The 25,078-nt window shown below is 34.2% G+C and overlaps 1 protein-coding gene across 5 annotated transcripts in view; it reads left to right on the top strand.

Annotated features, from left to right (window-relative positions):
- LOC143054738 (uncharacterized) overlaps positions 1-23,829 on the top strand; it is a 76,080-nt gene extending 52,251 nt beyond the window's left edge. For all 5 annotated transcript variants that reach the window (XM_076227773.1, XM_076227772.1, XM_076227775.1 and 2 more), the window contains 18 exons: positions 5-118; positions 915-1,007; positions 1,581-1,668; positions 2,668-2,723; positions 3,156-3,236; positions 3,734-3,793; positions 4,794-4,849; positions 5,680-5,802; positions 6,706-8,316; positions 8,770-9,166; positions 10,198-10,332; positions 11,759-11,837; positions 13,163-13,287; positions 14,415-14,651; positions 14,900-15,037; positions 15,813-15,965; positions 19,111-19,254; positions 22,828-23,829. In XM_076227773.1, the coding sequence (XP_076083888.1) occupies positions 5-118; positions 915-1,007; positions 1,581-1,668; positions 2,668-2,723; positions 3,156-3,236; positions 3,734-3,793; positions 4,794-4,849; positions 5,680-5,802; positions 6,706-8,316; positions 8,770-9,166; positions 10,198-10,332; positions 11,759-11,837; positions 13,163-13,287; positions 14,415-14,651; positions 14,900-15,037; positions 15,813-15,965; positions 19,111-19,254; positions 22,828-23,052 (3,915 nt within the window). In that variant the 3' untranslated portion in view covers positions 23,053-23,829. The remainder of the gene's footprint in view (positions 1-4; positions 119-914; positions 1,008-1,580; positions 1,669-2,667; positions 2,724-3,155; positions 3,237-3,733; positions 3,794-4,793; positions 4,850-5,679; positions 5,803-6,705; positions 8,317-8,769; positions 9,167-10,197; positions 10,333-11,758; positions 11,838-13,162; positions 13,288-14,414; positions 14,652-14,899; positions 15,038-15,812; positions 15,966-19,110; positions 19,255-22,827) is intronic.
- Positions 23,830-25,078: the final 1,249 nt, after the last annotated feature.

The following is a 25,078-nucleotide window of genomic DNA, read 5'->3' on the forward strand; positions in this document are numbered from 1 at the left end:
TCAGAAAATAATGAGAGCTGAGTGTGTGGATACCCAGTCTATGGCCATGTCTATGATAACAGTTGATACCCTTTGTTCATTGTTAGGGTTTGCTTTAGAAAGAATGAAACACCAAGGGGTAAGTAGGTCAGTCAAGGGGTATAAAGTAGGTCAATTAATTAGTAAGTAGGTTAATCAAGGGGTATAATGTAGGTTAATCAATTAGTAAGTAGGTTAATTGAGGGGTGTTTAGGTCAATAGATGGCACAATCTTTCAATTTTCTGTTAAGGATACAGATTATTTTTGATAATCCAATCAATTATTAATCTGCCTATATATATTCAATAGAAAAGTAGAGATATGGTTCAATAATCCATTATTCAAATAAAGTATGTCTTATTTGAGACACATCTTTTTGCCAACAGTTTATTATCAAAATGATGCAAGCTTTTGTAAAGCTGAAACTATTAATTTATATGAGTTTATTTAAATCAGTATTTGACATAAAAATTGCATGGAAATCTGACTGGAAATGTTTTGAATTCAATTTTCAAAAACCATTTTAAGTTTATGAACAGTGTTACAGAACTTTGCATATCAGAAGGACTTTCCATTATTATCCATTGAACTTCACCTTAACATTCCCCTCGTTAACCATCGGTGCTATCAATCATATAATCACTATCATTCAATAGTACCGAAATATCAGCATTTCCCAAAAGATCAAAATTTTCAATGAACTAGTACACATTTATGTTTAGGGGCTAGCTGAATGGTCTTCCTCTGGGTATTGGATTTGCTCTCTGTGTTGAAGACCCATCAGTGGCCTTTTTCTGCTCTTTTGTGGGGTTGTTATCTCTTTGACACATTCCCCATTTCAATCACGATTATTTGCAAATGCAATGAATCTAATTTAAACTTTTTATCATTACAGAGTGAGCCCTTTATGATACCTGTTGACCAGTCGTCAGTTTCACATTATTCTGATTACATATTCAATCCGATGGATTTGACCATGATTGAAAAGGTATGTACAATGTATGATAATATTTTATGCAATAAAAAATAAGATGTGGAATGTTTGCCTATATTACGACTCTCCACAAGAGACCAAATGAGTATAAAGTTAGCAACTGCAGGTCACCCTATGGCCTTCTATTATGATCAAAGCCCATACAAAAATAGAAAGCTTTAAAAGACCCTAAAATGACAAACGTGAGCAATATATCAAAACCAGAATACTAGCAACCTGATTTATGTTCAAAACAATGAACAAAAAACTATGATATTCAGCAACAAACCGCAACCACTGAATTATTTAAATTCCTTGTAACTTATGACATCAGAAAAAAACTAAATATAATTGTAAACAGGAAATTTTTGCAGCAGTTGTTTTCCTGTTTTTTTGTTGTGAGAGTTTTATATGGGAAAAATCATTCACCTCTAATATTTCATGAAAACTTGTTTTTAATGTCAAACACCATATATGAAAAAATAAACTGCAAAGAAATCAAGAATTCAAAGCGAACATATTTTAATTCAATCCCCATATCGTGAATAAAAGATGTCGAGAAAATTCTTCACATTTTATTTTTTACAGAATATAAAGAAGAAGATGTATGGTTGTACTGAGGCTTTCCTGGCAGACGCTAAATGGATTTTACATAACTGCATTATATTTAATGGAAGTATGTCATTTCTTAGTATATCTAGTATATTTTGGCCAAGGTTCTTAGATTTTTAAGCTCAATGTTGTAGGATTGTTATGATGTCTGCATTTTAAAGAACCAGAGCACAATCATAAAAATTTGAATACATCAATGTTAACTATCTTACCAAATTCCTGACATACAAATATAGAATGGTACAATGTATTGTTAGTTTTGACATTGCAATGAATATATCAGCTATTTCAGCATACATTTGAAAAACATTTTGACAAAAGTTTTATGAGACTGTTTTTCGTCTGCTTGTTTAAGCAATGAAAGTAGGACATTTTACTTTGGATTCTATTTTCAACAGAAAATTGTGTATTCATGGACATTTGATTTCAGGGATTTGACAAAATCAGCTTTATATAGAAATTTAATGCTTGGTTGACCATTTAGATTCATAGTTAACCTTTACCCACACATTCTAACAAAATTGTTACCAAACAAACAACAATGAGGGGGGATAGGAGCTTTATCGGGACTCGGGGATCGGCTGTTTTTAAGCTCGGGATTTCGGGATTGACCCTTTCGGGATCCGGGAATTCTTTTTTTCGGATTTCGGTATGCCGGGATTTACTTTATTTAATTTGAGACCTCTGGATTAAGTGTTTTTAAGCCTGGGATTTTGGGATCAGGACCCCTCCTATCCCCCCTCAACAATGTATCTGCAGTATGTGTAAAATAATTGGTATGACTATATCAAATACTGGTAGTATAATGAAAAAAAATCAAAATCAAAGTTGACAACATTTGGCTTCTGCATACAGCAAAAATCACAATCTGCTAATTAGAATATAACAATCATTTCAAAAATATCCTATAGACTTTAGTAAGAATAAAAGCTTGAAACATTTTATAGACATTGTAGATTGTCTTTTGTTGAAGACTGAATAGAAACATCTGTATTTATTTTGGAATTTTTGTGTCTTGGGATTGCTATCTAACAAGGTAAATGATGTTTTCTTACATTTTCAGCCCATCACAAACTTACTGCCAGTGCTAAAATGATCATTAAAATTTGTAAACATGAGGTGAGGTTCTTTTTATTTTCAAATTATTTTATTTCATTGCAGATTTAGTGTCATTTCATTGACATTTGATAAAAAACATGTTTCCAAACTTTTTATCTAAAGCTTTTCTACAATCTGAGCAAGTTGTAGCTTTTTTTATTGTTGAAAGCTGAATATGACCTCTAATCTGTTTGTGTTGTTTGGTTGCCGTCTCATTGATGTATATACCATATCTCTTTTCACTTGTATGATTTTAACCAAATTTCAAACATACATGTTAGAAAAATAAACACATGCATTTGATTCAAATAAACCAAAATAACCAAATATCACTAATAATAAAACCACACAAACTATACTTTCAAATCTACGAAATTAAAAGAATTTTATGTATAAATCTATTCCAAGACAACTAAATAAAAATATTAAAATTTCTTATTTATCTGATTTCAGATGGCTGAGATAGAACTTTGTCCAGATTGTTACTGGAATTCATGTGTTCGCAAAAATGATGAGTGGTTCACCGAACTTTGTGTAAGATTCTTTTTTACATCAAAATTGATGATTGAACTTATTGTGCTTTAATTGCTGTTAATCATCTTGAAACTTGTAGGAAGTTCTAAAATGAGAATGGAAAAAAGAACTCATTACTCTCAAAATGATCAAAATGGCTTCTATCAAGAACTTGGGTGATTTTCTATTAGGTTCAATTATTACCACTACATATGTTTCTATTGGGTTAATAATACGTCCTTCTCAAATAATATAAAGTGGTTGATAGTTGAAGGGTTAATATTAGTAATGTCCTCCACTAATCTGGTTCTACACGTTTATTTTATGATTTATTCTGGCTTGCTCCATCAATAACAGCTTACCATCTTGATATATATAATTAATAGTGCTGAAAGTGGTGTTAAAAACCCACAATCAATTAATCAATCAAATTTGTGGGGCATTTATTGATAAGGATGAATAAAAGTTTTGTAATGGAAGACAATTTGTACTGATAATTTGTATATTTTCTTTTATAGAGAAGTCCTCACAGCCTGGTTTGGGCCAAGTTGAAAGGTTATCCATTTTGGCCTGCCAAGGTAAGATCATACGGTCCAAAAAATCTATAATTTATTTTAAGGATCAGAAATACACACTATACTATGGATTCATTATTATTCGTTGGGATACCAATTTTTGTGGATTTCGTGGTTACTTGGGAACCACGAATTCATTCTATGATGAATTACAAATTAACTATAAGAATGTTTTCAGACTTTGGCAAAACCACGAATTCAATATCCACAAAATTGTAATTGTTCCTGAATCCACAAAAACTGGTACCAACAAAATAAACCAATCCACAGTATTAGAAAAAACATTAAGAAAGTTGAAGAATGTTGCATAAAGATGATAGAAACATACATATTTAGTTAATGATATAAAAACAAGAAGATGTGGTATGACTGAATGATACCACTCTCCACCAGAGACCAAATGGTGTAGAAGTTATCATTTATAGGTCATTGTAGGGCCTTTAAAAAACAGCAAAACTCATACCACATAATAAGCTGTAAAAGACTATATAATGACAAATGTAAAACAAGGTGAAGACTACTGGCCTGATTCATGATAAAAATAAAAAACAAATATGATATACAGCAATGAACAAAAACCACTAAATTACAGGCTCCTGATTTGGGAACTCTTACACTTACAATAAGGAAAATTTAAACAAATCTGTAAGGACCAAACTTATATAATTGTAGGATCAGTAACTTATCATAGGTAAACATGAAATAACCTGAAATTTCTCTATACATTTTTCTTTACCCAATTTTGTTTTAAAAAAATTATCCAAAAAGGGCTATAAAAAGTTGACCTAATTATATATTCATTACAGGCTCCCCTGGCCTAATAGACTTGCATAGGAATAAACTGTTAACAGTGAAAAAGACCTACAAAAATGCTACTAAATGAGATTTACAAATAATTAAAATAACTACATGTAACTGCAAGAAAGAACCAGATTAGCAATTCAGCCTCTTTGGAGCCTCTTGTTTAAAATATAAATCATGTATGCAAATTTATATATTTCAGGTGTTACGTGAAGTAGAAGGTCAGGTTGATGTTCGTTTCTTTGGAGCTCATGATAGGTGTGTAAAAATAAAAGACCATATATGATGGGTTGAAAAAGCTATCTAGCTACACATGTCCACTGAAAACAGCCATCTGAAAGTCACATGGCCTTGAATAGTGGATTAGATTTCAAATATATGGTCTTTATCATGGATGTATCTAGTATTTTTGAAAGGGGGCATAATTCTAGAAAGTAGAATATATGATTTTGGGACAATTTTATGCTATCAGGATCTGTAATCAATATACATTTTGTACAAGCTTCATCATTTTGTACAGCTACTGCCCTATCAAATCTTACCTTTAAAATATTGCTACTAAAATTTATCTGAAGTTACTCCATTGTTTGTGATTTTCAAGGGACTTTCAATTTTTTTTTTTTAAATAATGTGTGATTAAACTGAGTTATTGTTTGGCCTATGTTGAATTTAACAAAAGAGAGGCACAGCAAGTATAGGCCATGATAATACAGTGCAATCACAATAAAAAGTAGCACAGTAGTGGATTTTGGAATCATTTTATATACAAATAAGGAGATGTGGTATACATTGCCAATTAGACAACTATCCACAAAAGTTCAAATGAAGTGGATGTAATCAATTGTAGGCAACTTTACAGCCTTCAACAATGAAAAAACTCATACCGTATGGTTAGCTGTAAAAGGCCCTGGGATGAAAAAATATGAAACAATTCAACAATTCACTACTTCACTAATATGAAAGTTGCAATCTCTATTGAATATGATTGATATTTTTAAAATATTTGATAGAAAACCTGGTGCCAATTTTGATGACTTGGACTATATTGATAACATATTTGATGTGTTCACATATGCTTATATTTACAGATCTTTGTTACCCCCATCACAAGTTTTCCTGTTATCAAAGAACATACCAACACCAGCTAAAAATAAAAAAGGGGGATTTGATTACTCAATGCAGGAGTTAGAACTTCATATACAGAAACTTGAGTAAGTCATTTAGTATGTATACCATCACCAGCTAAGCACAAAAAATATAAATGAGTTTGATTATTTAAGTCTGGAGTTAATACTTCACTTTAAGAAGCCTGAGAAAGTAATAAGTACTATGTGGGTCTCATTGGGGTCTAAGCGTGACGCGGGATTGCTGATTTTTTGTAAGCGGGACACGTGAAAGTCAAATTATTGTGTCATGAAAACGGGAAATGAGGTCTAGCGGGACCCTGGAAATGACAAAAAAATGAGAATTGCTTACGTACATAGTGTAAGTGGGATACGGGAATCTGACAAAACAGTAAGCGGGATCCGGGATCGGAACCCCCAATGAGACCCCCTACTATGAGTTCAAAAATTATTGCAAGGTTTTTATTACTGTGAATAATGCATTCTGATATCTGATACATGCTTCTGGCGTATATATAAAATTAAGTCCTGGTATCTAAGATGAGTTTATATACATATAAATGTACAGAGGTTTTCTCCTAAAATCGCAATAATTAGTCTTGCATTATTATTGTCCATTCATTAAAAATCACAATGATAAATGTTCACAATAATTTCTGAATTTACAGTATGTTTACCAACAACAGTTAAGCACAAATGGGTTTGATAAGTTAATTCTGGAGTAAGAACTTCACATAAAGAAGTCTGAGAAAGTATTTAGTATGTATTACCAACACAAGCTAAAAATAAAATAGGTTTATTTGTTATAAAAAAAAAAAGTCAATCCCCTACAAACACACTCAAAAGAAAACAGGATGAGAGTAGAGACTATTGTGAAAGACAGAATTTTGTGCCAAGTCATGGAAATGTACTCCCCTTCCGCTTTTACTAAAATTTACTTGAGTATTTTAATTAATACATATTTTTTTAATTATTTTTTATATTTTTTAGACAGAAGTATGGGACATATGAGTATGCACCATTCCGTTGTCCATATGACAGAAAAAATGTTTATAAAGAAGGAAAGTTCAAAGTTTCACCTAAAAAGAGACTGGCAAGGTTATCTAGTCTCAAGTTTGGACCATCACCAGGAATGAAGGAATCTTTGGTTAAACAACGACCAAAAACTAATTTGACTTCTGAGTCAAAAATAACCGAAAAACATACAATATTGTCAAAAACAGCATCAGCAGTCAGGAATAAATACAACAGTATTATAACTACAAGGAGAGCAAGTGGCATTAGTAGTTCTGTGGAAAACTCTCCTGTTAAAGGAGATACAAACAGTGTTGGAAGCTCTCCTATAAAAGGAGTTACAAACAGTGTTTCACTAGAAAATTCCAATGATCAGGAATCTTCTACAGACTCTTTATCAGCTCCAGTTGATCCAAAAGCAGCATCAGATATTGTGTTGAAATTAAAAACTCGGTTACAGAGTAAAATGGCCGACTCAGATGAGGTTAAAAAGGAGGACAATTCTCAATTATCTGTGGAAAGCCAGACTGTTGATGAGGATAACAGTAAGGGAGATAATTGTGACACTAAAGAAGAAAATATTCAGGATGTGAACAGTGAAGGAAAGGTAGACAGTATTGCATTTAAAACTAGAAGCCGAGTGGACAATAGGACTAAGATTTTAGAGACAATTCAAAGTAAATTGAATCAAATAGCCTCCGATGAAGATTCAGAATTACCAGAAGGGACTAATGAACAAAAGTTTAAAGAGACTAAAAGCAAACTGGAAAATACAGGTGAAGAAAATAAACAAACGAAAATTCATAAAGACAAGGTTGGCTCTGATGGTGAAGGAATAAAAGAAAGAACAGACAATGAAAGTGTGAAAATTGAAGAAAAGTTAACACCAACTAAACATGATTATTTGAGTAAACTTCAAGAAACCATTAAAAAAGGGAAGGAAAATTTAGGAATAATTGATAAAGACGATGATTTAGAAAGTGAATCTTCATCGGAAGAAGAAGGGGATGAGGACGAGGAGGATGAAGAGACAGATGATGGCGATGACGATGATGAGGAAGGATCAGAGGAGGAAAGCGAGGAAAATGATGTTGAAAAGAGCGAGGAAGCAAACATCAATGAAAATTGTGATACTGAAAGTGCTAAAACCTCAGAAACTGTTCCAGATAACAGCTCTGAGACCAAAAAGGATATAAAAGAAAATGATAAAAGTGATAAAATTGAAAATGATAATAAAAGTACTGAAATTGCCGATAAGGTTGTAAAAATTGTTGACACTAAATCTAAAACTGTTATTGAAAGGGAATACGATACTGTTGTGAAAGACGTTCTGGACGAAGCAACAGGAAAGATAACTCAAATTAAAGAAAAACTTGTCTCAGAAACTAAAGATTACGACACATGTTTGATGATGGAGGTTGAAACAGAATCTGATACAGATAAACTTGTCATTGATACAGACGACGATAGAGCTTTGTCTCCTTCACCAAAGAAAGCAGTGTCGTCTGCTAAGTCAAGTCACATGACTGAAAAATCAAAAACTTCCACAATTGAATGTGCTCCTCCTACCTCAAAACCAGCTGTAAGGTAAAAATTATGTGTACATTATAAGTTTTGTAACACATGTTTGATTTTACTGTCAAATAATAATGTCTCAAAGACTAAAAAAGCACAGATCCTACATAATATATGTTCTTTTACTCCACTATCACTTTTGAAATCAATTGATGCATTTTCTTCAGTTCAACAATAGAATTATAGTTCTATACATAATTTCATGCTTGCATCACGCCCGAAGATTGACCACTCAGATAATTAGAAAGTGTTTATCTATTTGAATATTGGAGTTAAAGCAGGAACAAATCCTCAGGTTTTACCAAACAGAAGTACACAAAACACAACATATTTAATTCAAAGACTGAGTAACATGAACCCCTTCAAAAAACTGGGTGTTGTCTCTTTCAAAATGAATATTGAGTTCCTCTTGTTTTTAATCTGTCAATTATTTAGCCTTAGTGGAAATTTTTTTTTTTTTTTTAGCTCAGTACCAAAAACCAAAGATGTTTCTGTTGAGCCTGCTTCATCTCAGACAGAACTCCACACAGATTTTTTCCAGAATGCCATGGAGATTTCGTTAAAACACAAACCTGACAATGAATTAAATAGTGCTAATAAATTGATGGCAAAGAAATCCCCTGATAGAGTGGCGCCACCTGTGACTGTGATAATGTCACCAACAGTGAAATCTCCGGTTTTATCTCCAACAGTGAAATCACCAGTTTCATCTCGTGCAAATACAATTTTAAATTCTAGTATTATCTCAAATGTAGCCAAAAGTACTATTGCATCAAGTGCTAGTATCCATAGCAACCAAAGTAGTGCTCCAAACAAAACAGACGATTCACGGAATACATTAATCACTGATTTTACTCAGAAGGTAAGAAGAAGTACATGTAATGATATTGACAAAAAATGTATATTGTTTATTTAATATAATTTGTGGAAAACTAATTTCATGACCTTCATGGGTATAGGTTGCAAATTTCAAAGATTTAACTACTGTGGACTCATTTATCATATAAAAAAGAAGATGTGGTATGATTGCCAATGAGACAACTCTCCACAAGAGACCAAAATGACACAGAAATAAGCAACTATAATTTACTATAGGTCACTGTACGGTCTTCAACAATGAACAAAGCCCATACCGCATAGTCAGCAAATAAAGGCCCAGAAATGACAATGTAAAAAAAATCAATCATGTTTATTTTCATAGATTGAGGAAAATTACCTGGTACATGTATTGCCAAAAGATTTGTAATTAGCTGAATATTTGAATTTGTTATTCATCTGTCTCCACGAACATGTCGAAGTCCTGGATAATTGGTATCCTAGGAATTAATGATGAATCCATAGGGGTGTGGGGTTAGAATCTGTTTTGGCCTCAAATATCAAGTAGTATTTCAAGAGAGGAAAAGTCCTTCAAGTTGATGAACAAACATGTGACAGAGTGTGACAGAATGCTTTTTGTAGAAATTTTCTAATGAAACATGGACATTATTTGTACAAAAACTCCAGAATTTGAACCAAATTTACATCTGCGAACATACAAGAAACAAACAAGAAAATATATTTTAGTTGAAAATTGATATTGTGTTTTTCCAAAAGGAAAGGAGAAAGTTCAATGATCTTCAATAGCTTAATAATAAAGACCTTTAATAACCCTTAATTTTTAACTAAAAGTGATTAGAACATGTGTATATTTAAAAAAAAATATGCATCAGCTTTTTGATGTCAAAATTAGCACCAATACTAATTTTCAATCCAAATGAGCTAGTAATATATTTTGCCTGTTGTGTCTTAAGATTTATTTAGCTAAGAAATACATACCGGGTATATGTTTTTGTACTCAAGACCCAGTATTAACTGCATAGAATATGCAACTTGTATTATTCATTATAATTTTAGGTGATGGGACCAATCCAAACAGCTTTCTCTGATTTCTTCACTGAAGTACTGGATCAAGAGAGAGAGAAAATAAAACAGGAACTATCTAAAACAAAAGAAAAACTTGTGGAGTTGGAAGAAAAGAAAAAGGAGAAGGTAATTCATACAAACGGTCAGTTAGCAATGAAATGAATGAGTTTAGAATTGATTTCAATATATTATTAATTATGTTTCCTAAGGTAAGGCCTTAAAATATGAAAAATAATCACACTTTTATTTATTGTGTAAACAGTTTATTGTTAAAAACAACTTTCATTGACTTTGCTGTCTTGTGGTTTCCTGCTAGACTTGAGTTTGGGAGATCAAACCGAATACTAAGATTTAATTTTGCTTCTTCTCAGTCAGTCATACAGCTTTAAACATAGATTGGTCTGATTGTAAGAAGTTGCAGCCCTAACTGTTGGAGTAAATTTTTATACTTGCTTGCTCAAAAAGCTCAAAGTTTAATGTGTTGGTGAAGGAATATTGTCAACATCAAAATTTTACAAAGGACCAGCTCATTTTGGTATTTTGCAATAGCAATGATAGGACCAGCAGGGTTTATTCGAGGACCGCGGCGGAAATCAAGATTTTAAACTGGCATATTGAAAATAGAGCATAGCCCAGCTTAATCTAGTGATCATACACATGTATCAACAGCATGTTTCTATCATGCTTCTGTGAGGGGGCATGAACTTTTTGTTGGACATTGGGATCAGGTGTTTTTAAGCTCTGGATTTCAAGATTGACCCTTTCTGGATCCAGGATTTCTTTTTTTGAATTTCTGGATTCAGGATTTGATTTTTTTTAAATTTGGGACATCAGGATTTCATGTTTTTAAGCCTGGGTTTTCGACCAGGACCCCTCCAACCCCCCAACCCCTCTTCTGTTGAATTGTATTGTAATTGTAAACTTTCCTACTTTATATTGTTTAAAGTCATAAGAAACCTCAAATTAAAAAAAATTATGCATGTGTTTTTTATAACTAAATGGATAGTTTTCATTATACAACTTATGTACATATACTTTTATCTGAGGAACACTCTTTAGTTTGTCCACATTTAGAAGAAGTTTACTTATTTTTAATTGCTTGCTTCCAGGAAGCAGTTCACCGACATATTTTCCGTATACATAGTGACCTGAGCGTAACCCTTCTCGCAAAAATCCGGTGATCGCAATACGCATGGATCTGTCATTAAAATAAACAATAATCTGATTGTACATGTTAAACACATGCTCAATACCCATGCTTTTTGTTATTTGTTTATTATAAGGTGACAATCGGTAAACTTCGGCTTCAAAACACAGCATTTAATGAGCAGCCATATTTGTTAAATCATAACAGACACAGAGAAAAAAATTTACTATTATACGATATACTTGCTTAAAAAATTATCAAATTGTGCACAGAGGACTAAGATTATATATACATGCATTGGTTCAAGAATTGGATAAACATTATTTTTCACCACTCACTCGTTTCATATGACTTTAACATCCTTTGATTCACATATTACAGTTATTTTTATTTATTTGTTAATAGACTCCAGAAGAACAAAGTGAAGACAATAAGAAACATTGGGAATATACACAACAGTTTTCAGAGCTCAAGTATAACTTTAGTAAGTATTGAATATTTTTTGTAAGTGCCAGCCTCCCATTTACTGGTTCCTTTGCCAAAACAATAGTAATGACTGCAACCTTGATTAAAACAACTGCAAAAACCTTTTATCACAACAAAAACCAAGATTTTAACATTGGAATAAAGTAAATTTTAATATGTATACAGTCCACTTTCACTACTTAAGTTGATGGCTGTTGTTTTGATAGAAATAATTATAAAGAGGTGACATTTCAAAAAACTTTTATTTGGTAGAATGTTATTCCTAGCTGCAGTGTTTTCAGTTCTATATTTGTCAGATTTGTAGATTATCAACGTTTATTTGGTAGAATGTTATTCCTAGCTACAGTGTTTTCAGTTCTATATTTGTCAGATTTGTAGATTATCAACGTTTATTTGGTAGAATGTTATTCCTAGCTACAGTATGTTCAGTTCTATATTTGACAGATTTGTAGATTATCAACGTTTGAATCATAATAGATGAATTTAAACAACTGTAAAGGTCAACCTTGATTTGTATTTGCAAATAATTGATTCAAGTTCCTACTAATTTATCACTGGGGAAAATCTGTGAACTATAAAATCAGGAGACGTTGTATATGGTATGATTGCCAATAGACAACTTTCGAGTTTGATGCATTTCCGTCAAAACTCTTGTTTTAGTGAACGTCATTTGTGCGTTTAGGAGTGTTGTCACTTCCATTCCAATGTTGAGCAAGTGGTTGGAAAACTATAATTTTATATTGTACGAATTATTCGGCAAATTGAATTCTCAAAATTGACAATTAGCACTGCTGTCATTAGAGCATTGTCATTAATTACCTACAGAACACTCATTTTTCTAGTTTATCCTGCACATTGACGATCACTAAGACGCTTGATGAACGTAAATAGTGCAGGGATACAGGCGACTCCCTCTATCTGGTAAATGACGTCATAGAGGCGCTTATAATTGACAAGTTTTTTCCGGTGATGGATGAACTCGAAAGTGGTCTATAAGACAAATATTAATCCGAGACTAAATGATGTAGAAGTTAGAAACTATAGGTCACAATACAATCTTCAATAATGAGCAAAAGCCATACCTCATATAGCAATATATAAAAGGCCCAACATGATAACAAAATGTAAAACAATTCAAAAGAGAAAATATACAAAACAATAAACAAAATACACAGTAACAAATGACAACCTCTGAATTGCAGGCTCCTGAAAGAACATTTTAATTCATTCATGATTCTCCCCTCATTGACAGGGCAAGAATCTGACTACTTGTTCTATGCCATTGTTGATGCCACTTTATTTCATGGTATTCTGATGTTTCAGGATTGACATGTTTGGAAATGAAGTCTTCATGGGAGTCGGAGAAATCTAGACTAATGGATGAAGTGAAGGAATTAATGAAGAAAGAAAAAGAAACGGCTATCAATGACACAAAGAAAAAACAATGGGTAAATGTTTAATTCATAATGATTTAATTTTGGATGTAACACGTCTTCTGATTGGCTGATGTTATTTTGTTATCAGCCCATAGACATAATTAAATCATGTGACTGTGACGTCATCAACGTTTTTTCATGGTTTTCTACGGTTTAAAATGGAATTTAGAATTAAATTATAAGAAATGACTGTAATATTTTTTCTGTCTATTCGAAATAACATAAAAAATGTGGTGCACACTGTTAAATAACCCCGTTATTCAATGTGAAACAATTTTTTTATGTTATTTCTTCATAGACATCTTTAATGGATGATTAAAGTAGTATAATTTTAAAAGCATATTATTTCAAAATTGATTAATTTTTGGTGTCAGTTTTCCAAAACTAAGGCCATAGTTCTCTCTACCAATAAAAATGAATGTGTTGAAACTAGTCATGTTTAGAATTAAGTAAATACTTCCAGAATAAAAACTGTCAACTGTTAGCGTGGCCTCACACATTGTTATGTCACTGTTAACCTTTCATCAAACATTGTGATGTCATTTATAACTTCCCTCAAATACTGTAAATTGAGAAATTATTGCGATGTTTTTATTATTGCGAAAAATGTGTTAGGGTTATAATCGCAATTATTTAAACTCGCATTTTAAATTTTTTTATAATATGAATAAAAACAGGATATTTCTCAATATCGCAAAAATTAAAATCGCATTTTAGTCTAAAATGACAAATTCGCAATAATAAATGCACGCAATAATTTCTGAATTTACAGTATTGGGAAATCACTGATAAGTTCTGATCACTTCCCTAAACAGAGATTAGAGAACTATAGAGCCAATGATCAGGGTGATATAGGGAAGGATGATAATACACAAAAAACACTCCTAAATGAACAAAAACACTAATAGTTAAAAACAATCACTACCTTAGCAACATAACTGTCTCCCCTCACCATTAGTTTAGCCAGTGGATCCAGGAACATTGCACAACTATAATTAGCTCTGAAACAGGAATGTATTTGTATCAAAAATTATAAAAATTAACAACTATTTCTTCTCAAATATGAATCTCCATTGACATGATTGAAGTCCCCCAAAAAAAAAGAACACAACTTTTAATAAAATGTTGTAATTTTACAGTGTGCCAGCTGTGGTAAGGAAGCCATTTTCTACTGCTGTTGGAATACCAGTTATTGTGATTACCCTTGTCAGCAGTCTCACTGGCCTACTCACATGGCAACATGTATGCAACAGACAAAAGACCCAGACGCTAACAAGCCCCCAGTCAATCAAATGATTCATGCGTCTGCTACAAGTATGCACACCAATGGACCTGGTGGACCCCAGCCGCCAAATAAAAGTCCAATGGAAATTGAGGTAAATTTTCTAGGGCAGATTTTTTTCCTGGTATGGGGTTTAATATTTTGTAGATGGGAGACATTTAGATCACCTGATTTACTTTGTTGACAGAGGAATTTGATTGTCACAAAATTTAGATATTGACTGTCAATTAAAACATGTAAAATATACTAATGTCATTGCTTTTCCACCTAAGTAATTGTACAAATAGAAGAATGAATTTCAAGCTAGCTATTTGTTATTGTTAACTCATTCATGTATTTCAGCAAGAGGAATTCCAAAGACGGCAGCAAAGAGCTGAAGAACAACATCATCATCAGTTTAACATCCAACCAAATGGAGGCTACATGCCAATGCACACATCGCCACCTGGTGTCATGCATAACATGCATAATAGACAACAGGTACTTGCTTAAACTTTCTTTTTATGGTAAAATGAGACAGTACATGTCTATATCTTCAAACTGTCCAGTCCTACCATTTTGTCAGACTTCATATTATTTCTTGCCTGTAGTCATTTTGTAAATGATAAGTTACAGCACTTGCATTTTGCCTTTGTTATTCAATTTATAAATACACCTGTAAGCCTGTAACTAAAATTATATTCTAAAGTGTACTTTAAGATTCAAAATGTCTGATGTAAAGGTTTAAAGCTGAATCTGTATGACGTCCTAATGTCCTGTTACAGCGTCAAACTTGACTATCAGACATTTTAAAACTTTTTGTACCCTTCAGAATGTATTTGATTAAAAGAAGATTTACATGTGAAAATTTGTGAGTCTCAGGGAGGACTTTAAAATTGATAATTTAACTTTCAAGATTGGATAAATCCGAAAATTCACGAGTAACCTATGTAAGAATCTGTTTCTCTAATGATTAAAAAAATAAATTTTCCCAAAAATGATTTTTTTTTTATACAATGGGTTCAGAAAGGGTTAAATTTCCATAGAATTAGAGAAACTAGGTTTAGGTGTGTCAATCTGTTACATAAATTTTTGTATGACTTTTCATTCACAGGAACTACAAATAAAAGCTTCTGGAAATTTTGCATTGAGAATTTTATATTTCCATAAAAGTTTTTGATGATTAATTAAATTAGCTATCATGATGGCATATGTCATTGTTCATTTAGAAATACCTTATATTATGACATACATTTGTATTGTGTATTTGTTTTAGGAATCTCCGCCAAACCCAAGAAAGAAAAACGTATGGTCAGACCAGGATATGAGCAATGCTGTAAACGCTGTCAATTATGGCGGCATGTCAATTAACAAGGCCGCTAAAGTTTTCAATGTTCCACGAAATAAAATATCAGAAAGAATACCAAAGGTAAAATTAAAATAAATTTTATAAACAAGCTACTGTGTTCATTATTTAATGTGGGATAGCAATTATTATGGAATTTGTGGTAAAGGTTAATCATGAATTTAAATGTTCAACAAAGAACCTAAATATTTTCTATTGGATTGTATGCAGACATTGGCAAAACTTACTTGACTTAATCCACTTCGTCCCATGGGAAACATAAGGCGACCACAGTAGCTTTCCATCTTTTCCTGTCCTTTGCTAGTTGGCAAAAGCAAGTAATTAAATATCCATGAAAATACTGTTTTTCTCAAACCATGGATACTAGAAGACTATTACTCTGTATTTTACTATTTATATTCAGTGTTCCAGCTAGCATGAAATGGAGGGGCGCCACACCCCGCCCCCGAAATTTTGCGCCCCTCTGCCTTTTTTAAGCGCCCCTGGGCCCCTCTGTGCCCTTTTGAAAAAAAGTTTAAAAAACGATCTTTTTTCATCATATCGTCGCCATATTGTTGAGGTCTTTATATACACACACTTCATTAAGACAACAGATTAAAATTGTTGACACTTGTTACCTGTATATAATCACCTATTTGATTAGAGTCAATTACTTAATCAGGTGAAATTTACGACCCTGTCTAATCCCTTTGCCCTGAAGCACCAAACATCGAAGTTAAATGAATTGATTATTTTAACACCTGACAATGCAAAATAGAATTTTTAAAATAAATGTAAACGGCAGAAAGGTGTTCATTTCTATTGTAATTGTTATTTATAAAATAACGTTCATTTAAAAAGAATCATTCCAATAGGTCAACACGCAAAATGCCGACGAAAAAAAGAAAAATTGACCAACTCGGAAATGACAAGAAGAAAATATCAGACTTGCCAGTCTATTACATCTTTTTTCAAGAATAATGACCATCAAAAGTAAAAAAATAATTTAATTCTTTACCTTTATGAAAAATCGAGAAGAAGAAAGGTTTTTATCAAATATCGCAATTGTTCTTCTATTGTAAATTCCGCCGATTACGGAGCACTCAAAAGTCCGATTTTTATATAATTTTTTCTTAAATTGAAATCCGTTTTGACTAACTTTAATATTGATATTATTAAATTGCTCAACATGAAGTAAACGGAGATGCTTGTTGAATTGATAATAAACTTACAAAATTGAATCAATTTATTATTGTGGCGATTACGGAGCTCTCGAAAGTCCGATTTTTGTATCAATTTTCTTATTGAAATCACAGGCACTTGTTTCTATCCATTGAAGACCCCCTATCAACGTATATTTCCGTAAATATACGTTGATAGGGGGTCTTCCAATGAACAGGTGCCTGTGATTGAAATCCGTTTTGACAAACTTATTGATTTTATTAAATACGCTCAACATGAAATATACGGAGATGCTTGTTGAATTGAACAGACAACAGTGAAACAATGTATGGTTATACAGAGATAGAAGCTCTGGCAAATACATTTGACATGGACTTTGAAACTCTCCTTATTCAATAACAGGACTTTATAGCTCTTGTGTCATCAGCAGAACTTACAGATCGTTCCTTATCTAGTCTGCTAGAGCTATTTCATTCACCTTGTCATTAGGATAAAACCCTATTATCTTTATGTTCCCTCTTGTTGCAAAACTATTCAGTGTTGCAATATGACATGTACAACCACTCAGTACAGCAGAGGTGGAGAAAATATTCTCTCAGGTCAAATTGATAAAGACAAGTCACAGGCAGCTAGGGCAAACTTGAAAACACAGACATTAACAAAAATATTAACTGTAAAATTAAACTGTGATGAAACTAAATTTGAAAAAAATCTTGATCAATGTGTGACAACCTTCAAAAAGAAAAACAGAAGATTTGTCATTGTTGTTTATTTATTTGCATTCTTCTTTGAAAAAATCTATAGTTCTGAAAGAGAAATAAATATAGTAATGTCTATTACATGTATTATTGCTATCAGTTTGATTTTAACTTATACATGTTATATGTTCTAAATAACTGATTTTTAAACTTGTATATAATAGCTATTTAACTTAGCTACATGCTTGCTAAAAATATGTCTTTATGTGGTAACATAAAGTATTTGATTCTTTTCAGTGAGAACGCGCTAAAGTGTCCTTTTTAAAAACGCGCCCCTCTATTTTCAACTCCTAGCTGGAACACTGATATTGATATATATATGTTATTATATTTGAAGAAGCAGTATCGTTTTCATGTTATAACTGCAGTTTTAGCTTACCATATCTTTTGTTAAGTATTTGTACAATTTGTCAGAAGCCTACTTCCTGTTGTCCGATACTTTGAATTACATGTGGGGTTTGCGTAGCTCTACAATGTGTGCATTTTTTTTTTTTTATTGACAGATAAATAATCAATTTGTTCATCATGTTGACTTACTTTAAAAAAATCTTCTCCATTGAAACTGCTGTATCAATTTCAGCCAAACTTAGGCTAAATGAGTTTCAGAGTATCTAGTATAAATTTTATATTTTATTTCCTTGTATGTCAAGAAACATAGCTCCTATGGCTAAAATAGAACATAGGAGAAAATGATTATTTTTTTTGGCTTTTGAAGAAAATAGGACGATCCAAAAAACATTTAAATAAATTGAAAAGCCAAAATAATCATTGATGAGAGATTTAACCAAAAGAATTAAGGTGAGCGATTCAGGCTCTTGAGAGCCTCTTGTCTCAAACCATGGATGAGGCTCCCGCAGGGTCAAAAACGACCTGCGACCTCTGGGCTTTTTAGAGGCAACTTCCGACCTGAGGGCCTTCTAAAAACGACCTCCGACCGACTTCCGTCCTCCGTGTTGGGAAAAACGACCTACGACCTGTACATTTCCCTTAAAAACGACCTCTCGACGTATTTAAAAGCGACCTTGCGACCTGAGGGGGGTACCCTGTGTGAGCCTCATGGATACTAGAAGACTTACTCTGGTAAAATATTTATATTGATATATATGTTATTATATTTGAAGAAGCAGTATGGTTTTCATGTTATAACTGCAGTTTTAGCTTACCATATCTTTTGTTAAGTATTTGTACAATTTATCCGAAGCCTACTTCCTGTTGTCTCGATACTTTGAATTACATGTGGGGTTTGCGTAGCTCTACAATGTGTGCATTTTTTTAATTTTTATTGACAGATAAATAATCCAGGAATGAATCCACCCATGATGCCAGGCAACCAACCAAATCCACAGCTTCAACTGCAATATGTCCAACCGCCTCAACCAATGTCTATACCACCCAGTGTTCAGACATTCTCATCGCCACCTCAGTCTGCTCAGGTAAGTTAATATGTCCAACCGCCTCAACCAATGTCCATACCACCAAGTGTTCAGACATTCTCATCGCCACCTCAGTCTGCTCAGGTAAGTTAATATGTCCAACTGCCTCAACCAATGTCCATACCACCAAATGTTCAGACATTCTCATCGCCACCTCAGTCTGCTCAGGTAAGTTATTATGTCCAACCGCCTCAACCAATGTCCATACCACCCAGTGTTCAGACATTCTCATCGCCACCTCAGTCTGCTCAGGTAAGTTAATATGTCCAACCGCCTCAACCAATGTCCATACCACCCAGTGTTCAGACATTCTCATCGCCACCTCAGTCTGCTCAGGTAAGTTAATATGTCCAACTGCCTCAACCAATGTCCATACCACCAAGTGTTCAGACATTCTCATCGCCACCTCAGTCTGCTCAGGTAAGTTAATATGTCCAACCGCCTCAACCAATGTCCATACCACCAAGTGTTCAGACATTCTCATCCCCACCTCAGTCTGCTCAGGTAAGTTAATATGTCCAACCGCCTCAACCAATGTCCATACCACCCAGTGTTCAGACATTCTCATCGCCACCTCAGTCTGCTCAGGTAAGTTAATATGTCCAACCACCTCAACCAATGTCCATACCACCAAGTGTTCAGACATTCTCATCGCCACCTCAGTCTGCTCAGGTAAGTTAATATGTCCAACCGCCTCAACCAATGTCCATACCACCCAGTGTTCAGACATTCTCATGGCCACCTCAGTCTGCTCAGGTAAGTTAATATGTCCAACCACCTCAACCAATGTCCATACCACCCAGTGTTCAGACATTCTCATCGCCACCTCAGTCTGCTCAGGTAAGTTAATATGTCCAACCGCCTCAACTAATGTCCATACCACCCAGTGTTCAGACATTCTCATCGCCACCTCAGTCTGCTCAGGTAAGTTAATATGTCCAACTGCCTCAACCAATGTCCATACCACCAAGTGTTCAGACATTCTCATCGCCACCTCAGTCTGCTCAGGTAAGTTAATATGTCCAACCGCCTCAACCAATGTCCATACCACCCAGTGTTCAGACATTCTCATCGCCACCTCAGTCTGCTCAGGTAAGTTAATATGTCCAACCGCCTCAACCAATGTCCATACCACCCAGTGTTCAGACATTCTCATCGCCACCTCAGTCTGCTCAGGTAAGTTAATATGTCCAACTGCCTCAACCAATGTCCATACCACCCAGTGTTCAGACATTCTCATCACCACCTCAGTCTGCTCAGGTAAGTTAATATGTCCAACTGCCTCAACCAATGTCCATACCACCAAGTGTTCAGACATTCTCATCGCCACCTCAGTCTGCTCAGGTAAGTTAATATGTCCAACCACCTCAACCAATGTCCATACCACCCAGTGTTCAGACATTCTCATCGCCACCTCAGTCTGCTCAGGTAAGTTAATATGTCCAACCACCTCAACCAATGTCCATACCACCAAGTGTTCAGACATTCTCATCGCCACCTCAGTCTGCTCAGGTAAGTTAATATGTCCAACCGCCTCAACCAATGTCCATACCACCCAGTGTTCAGACATTCTCATCGCCACCTCAGTCTGCTCAGGTAAGTTAATATGTCCAACCGCCTCAACCAATGTCCATACCACCAAGTGTTCAGACATTCTCATCGCCACCTCAGTCTGCTCAGGTAAGTTAATATGTCCAACCACCTCAACCAATGTCCATACCACCAAGTGTTCAGACATTCTCATCGCCACCTCAGTCTGCTCAGGTAAGTTAATATGTCCAACCGCCTCAACCAATGTCCATACCACCCAGTGTTCAGACATTCTCATCGCCACCTCAGTCTGCTCAGGTAAGTTAATATGTCCAACCGCCTCAACCAATGTCCATACCACCCAGTGTTCAGACATTCTCATCGCCACCTCAGTCTGCTCAGGTAAGTTAATATGTCCAACCGCCTCAACCAATGTCCATACTACCAAGTGTTCAGACATTCTCATCGCCACCTCAGTCTGCTCAGGTAAGTTAATATGTCCAACCGCCTCAACCAATGTCCATACCACCCAGTGTTCAGACATTCTCATCGCCACCTCAGTCTGCTCAGGTAAGTTAATATGTCCAACCGCCTCAACCAATGTCCATACCACCCAGTGTTCAGACATTCTCATCACAACCTCAGTCTGCTCAGGTAAGTTAATATGTCCAACTGCCTCAACCAATGTCCATACCACCAAGTGTTCAGACATTCTCATCGCCACCTCAGTCTGCTCAGGTAAGTTAATATGTCCAACCGCCTCAACCAATGTCCATACCACCAAGTGTTCAGACATTCTCATCGCCACCTCAGTCTGCGCAGGTAAGTTAATATGTCCAACCGCCTCAACCAATGTCCATACCACCCAGTGTTCAGACATTCTCATCACCACCTCAGTCTGCTCAGGTAAGTTAATATGTCCAACTGCCTCAACCAATGTCCATACCACCAAGTGTTCAGACATTCTCATCGCCACCTCAGTCTGCTCAGGTAAGTTAATATGTCCAACTGCCTCAACCAATGTCCATACCACCCAGTGTTCAGACATTCTCATCGCCACCTCAGTCTGCTCAGGTAGGTGGAAAATAACAATAGGAAAAAAGAAACGGATGAAAAGTAATATGTCACCTGACATAATTATATTCTATGTGAATTCATACCTGCCAACTGCCACTATTTGCTGGGGAAACCCTGATGGAGGCTCCCAATTGGAAATTTTAAAAGAGCAATTTTTTCCACAAATAAAAAAAAACCAAGCAAATTACAATGGCTAAATTTTTCTTAAAAGTATGAAGAAGCAAAGGGAGAACATTCAGATAAATTTGAAGAATCCTAAAATATTTATAGGACTAATGAGAACCATCTGGCACGTAAAACTCCCAAGGACATTTTGAAATGTTGGCAGGTATGTGTGGTACATAAGGTGCACTTTTTAAACAATTTGAAAATTTGGACTTTTCATCAATACAATTTATAGATATATTTCATTTTAATATTTTGATATTTGTGTATGTTGTGTGTACTGTTTATTATCTACAACTAGAAGTTATTTTTGGTGTACTGGAGTTCTTCTGCAGCTTACAAATTCTATCCTTGTAATGTTATATAATCTTTCTCAGGACAAATTATTCCAATCTGTCCGCCAGTTTTAGCCAATCACATTATTATGCAGTTAAGCTGTATTATGCGAGCACCCTAGTTTTGTGTTCTTCCCAATAAATGCTAAAATACATGCCATTATTATTTTCTAGTTTTTATTTATGAGGGGGAGGACAGGGGTAAGGGAGACGGGGAGAAAGGGGGTAGGAGAAAGAAGAAAGAGGGTGGGAGAAAGGAGAGGAAGGCTTGGAGAAAGGAGAATTTTTTTAATTTATCTCAAAAGGAGATGTTTTATTCTAATGGGAGAAAGGAGAACGGGGGTAGGAGAAAGGAGAAGAGGGGTGGGAGAAGGGAGAAGGGTACCCCCTGTCCTCCCCCTCATTTATAGATGAGAATGCCAAACAGTCAGCCAGTTTTAACCAATCACATTATTTTTATTTATAGATGAGAATGCCAAACAGTCAGCCAGTTTTAACCAATATGATGAATCAACCAGTGATGTCTCAGAACAACTCCATATTGTTCCCCGTACAACTTCGTCCGACACAACCACCAATGAACATTCCACCTGGCATGATGCAACCAGGACATCTAGTGATATCACAAGGGGGACAACCCCCACGACAATCACTGAACATGATGCCAAGAAATATTCCATTCCGATTCTAACATTGGCTCAGTGAAATTATTATATACAAGTATTCAAGGTTGTCGGTAATGGTATGCCACATTAAATTTTGAGACTTTCGCTGCAGATGCCTAGAAATATTCCATTCCCATTCTAACATTGGCTCAGTGAAGTTATTATATACAAGTATTCAAGGTTATCCGTGATGGTATGCCACATTAAATTTTGTGACCTTTGACTGTGGAGTTGTGGCTTAGTTGCCACTTACTTGTAAATCAACAATCATGTTATGTGTGGCAGAACCAGAGTGGCCAATTCATTAACCAAATATGCAAATGACTGTGAACTTTGAGGTTCAAAGTTGAAAGTCCTTGACTGCTGACTTTTGAAATAACAATTTAATAGACACAATATATGTTCAATCCTTTGTAACTTAATAGCCTCTGATCTGTTACTGTAAATTCTGTAGTTATTGTGCGGTTTCATTAAATGCTAATAATGAGAGGAATCACAATATATTTGAAATTCTGAATCGCATATCCAATTTTCCAGAAATAGCAATAACTAATCTCAAATTTGTGTCCATTCTTCAAAGTTGCTATTATTCATGCATGCAATTATTTCTAACTTTACAGTATTTGAATTGTAAGGTGAAAATGTGTTTTTATGCCCATAGATTTATGTCACTCAAAACCCCAGTGATGATATGGTAGAGTTGTATGTTTACACCATGACATTACACACTTGTTATGTTAATCAATTTATATTACAGAATTGTTGATTTTTATAATAAAAAGAATAAATTGTTACTACATGTATTAGTATTGAATTTTTATTCCTGTTCGAATGGTTTACCAGCTTGTAGCACAGACTTATAATTATGTGATCAACAGTACTTATGTTGAAACATGAGGTTATAGTACTGATATTAATTTTTTCAGTCCTCACTTTCTTGAGAAAAAAATAAAAATCTTTATAGAGTACTTTCACAAAAAAATGGAGAATGACCCTAGCCTCCAGTTCAGTGGTACACAATTAAAATTTCAAAAAATATTGTAGTTGTTGTTAAATGGTAGAATTCAGTTGAATTTTAGATAATTAATTTTCAACTTTAATCAAATGTTTTGATTGAGAAGGTGCAATTCTCTTCCATTGGTCCAATATTGTCACCCTTTCAACATGTTCTAGCTGTTCTTTTGTTCATTCTTTGTATGTAGACTATCAAAAGACAACCCTCCCCCCCCAAAAAAAAAATAATTAAATAAAATAGAAACACTAGCCATCTTTCCCCTCAGAGCTCTTCAGCTCTTTGATTATCATAAACCATTCAAGTGTTAACTGTATAAATATAGAGATGTATGATTGTTAATGAAACCTCAGAGACCAAAATGAGAAAGATGTAAGCCACTTTAGGTCACCATACAGCCTTCAACAATGAGCTAAAACCATAAAGTTAGGTTATATGGTCCTAACATCATGACCATGACAAAATGTCAGAAAATTCATAACAAAAAAACAATGGAGTAGGTCCAGTATGCCATAATATGTAACTTTTCAAATGTTTTTTTCTGAAAAATGAAAGTGGCCTCATTGGTGTTCACTTTCAGCCTTTATATATGTTATGTATTATCATCAAATACAGCTCACCATAAAACATTAAAAATGAACACAAATGGTCACTTTTATTTAAGATGGAAAACGTCTAAAATTTAACTTAAATGCTAAAATTGTGAAGGTTTCAGTAATTTAGCAGGACTTAATGATGCTAGTACTGTTAAATGTGCATTGTATTGTAAAAAAACAGCCCATATTTATGTAACAGAAGTAATCTACTTTCCAATAAATAGCTAAAAGTTTACATTTTAACAATTTTGTAAAACTGCTATATTTTTGGGCATAAAAGGTTTTTTTTCTACTCCTTTGTGATAAAACAGAAAAGAACAAGAATGTGTCAATAGTACAAGGATGCCACTTGCACTATCATTTTCTATGTTCAGTGGACCGTGAAAATTGGGTAAAATATCTGATTTGGCATTAAAATAAGAAAGATCATATCATAAGGAACAT

This window comes from Mytilus galloprovincialis, chromosome 12 (assembly GCF_965363235.1).
Source record: "Mytilus galloprovincialis chromosome 12, xbMytGall1.hap1.1, whole genome shotgun sequence".
Taxonomy (NCBI): domain Eukaryota; kingdom Metazoa; phylum Mollusca; class Bivalvia; order Mytilida; family Mytilidae; genus Mytilus; species Mytilus galloprovincialis.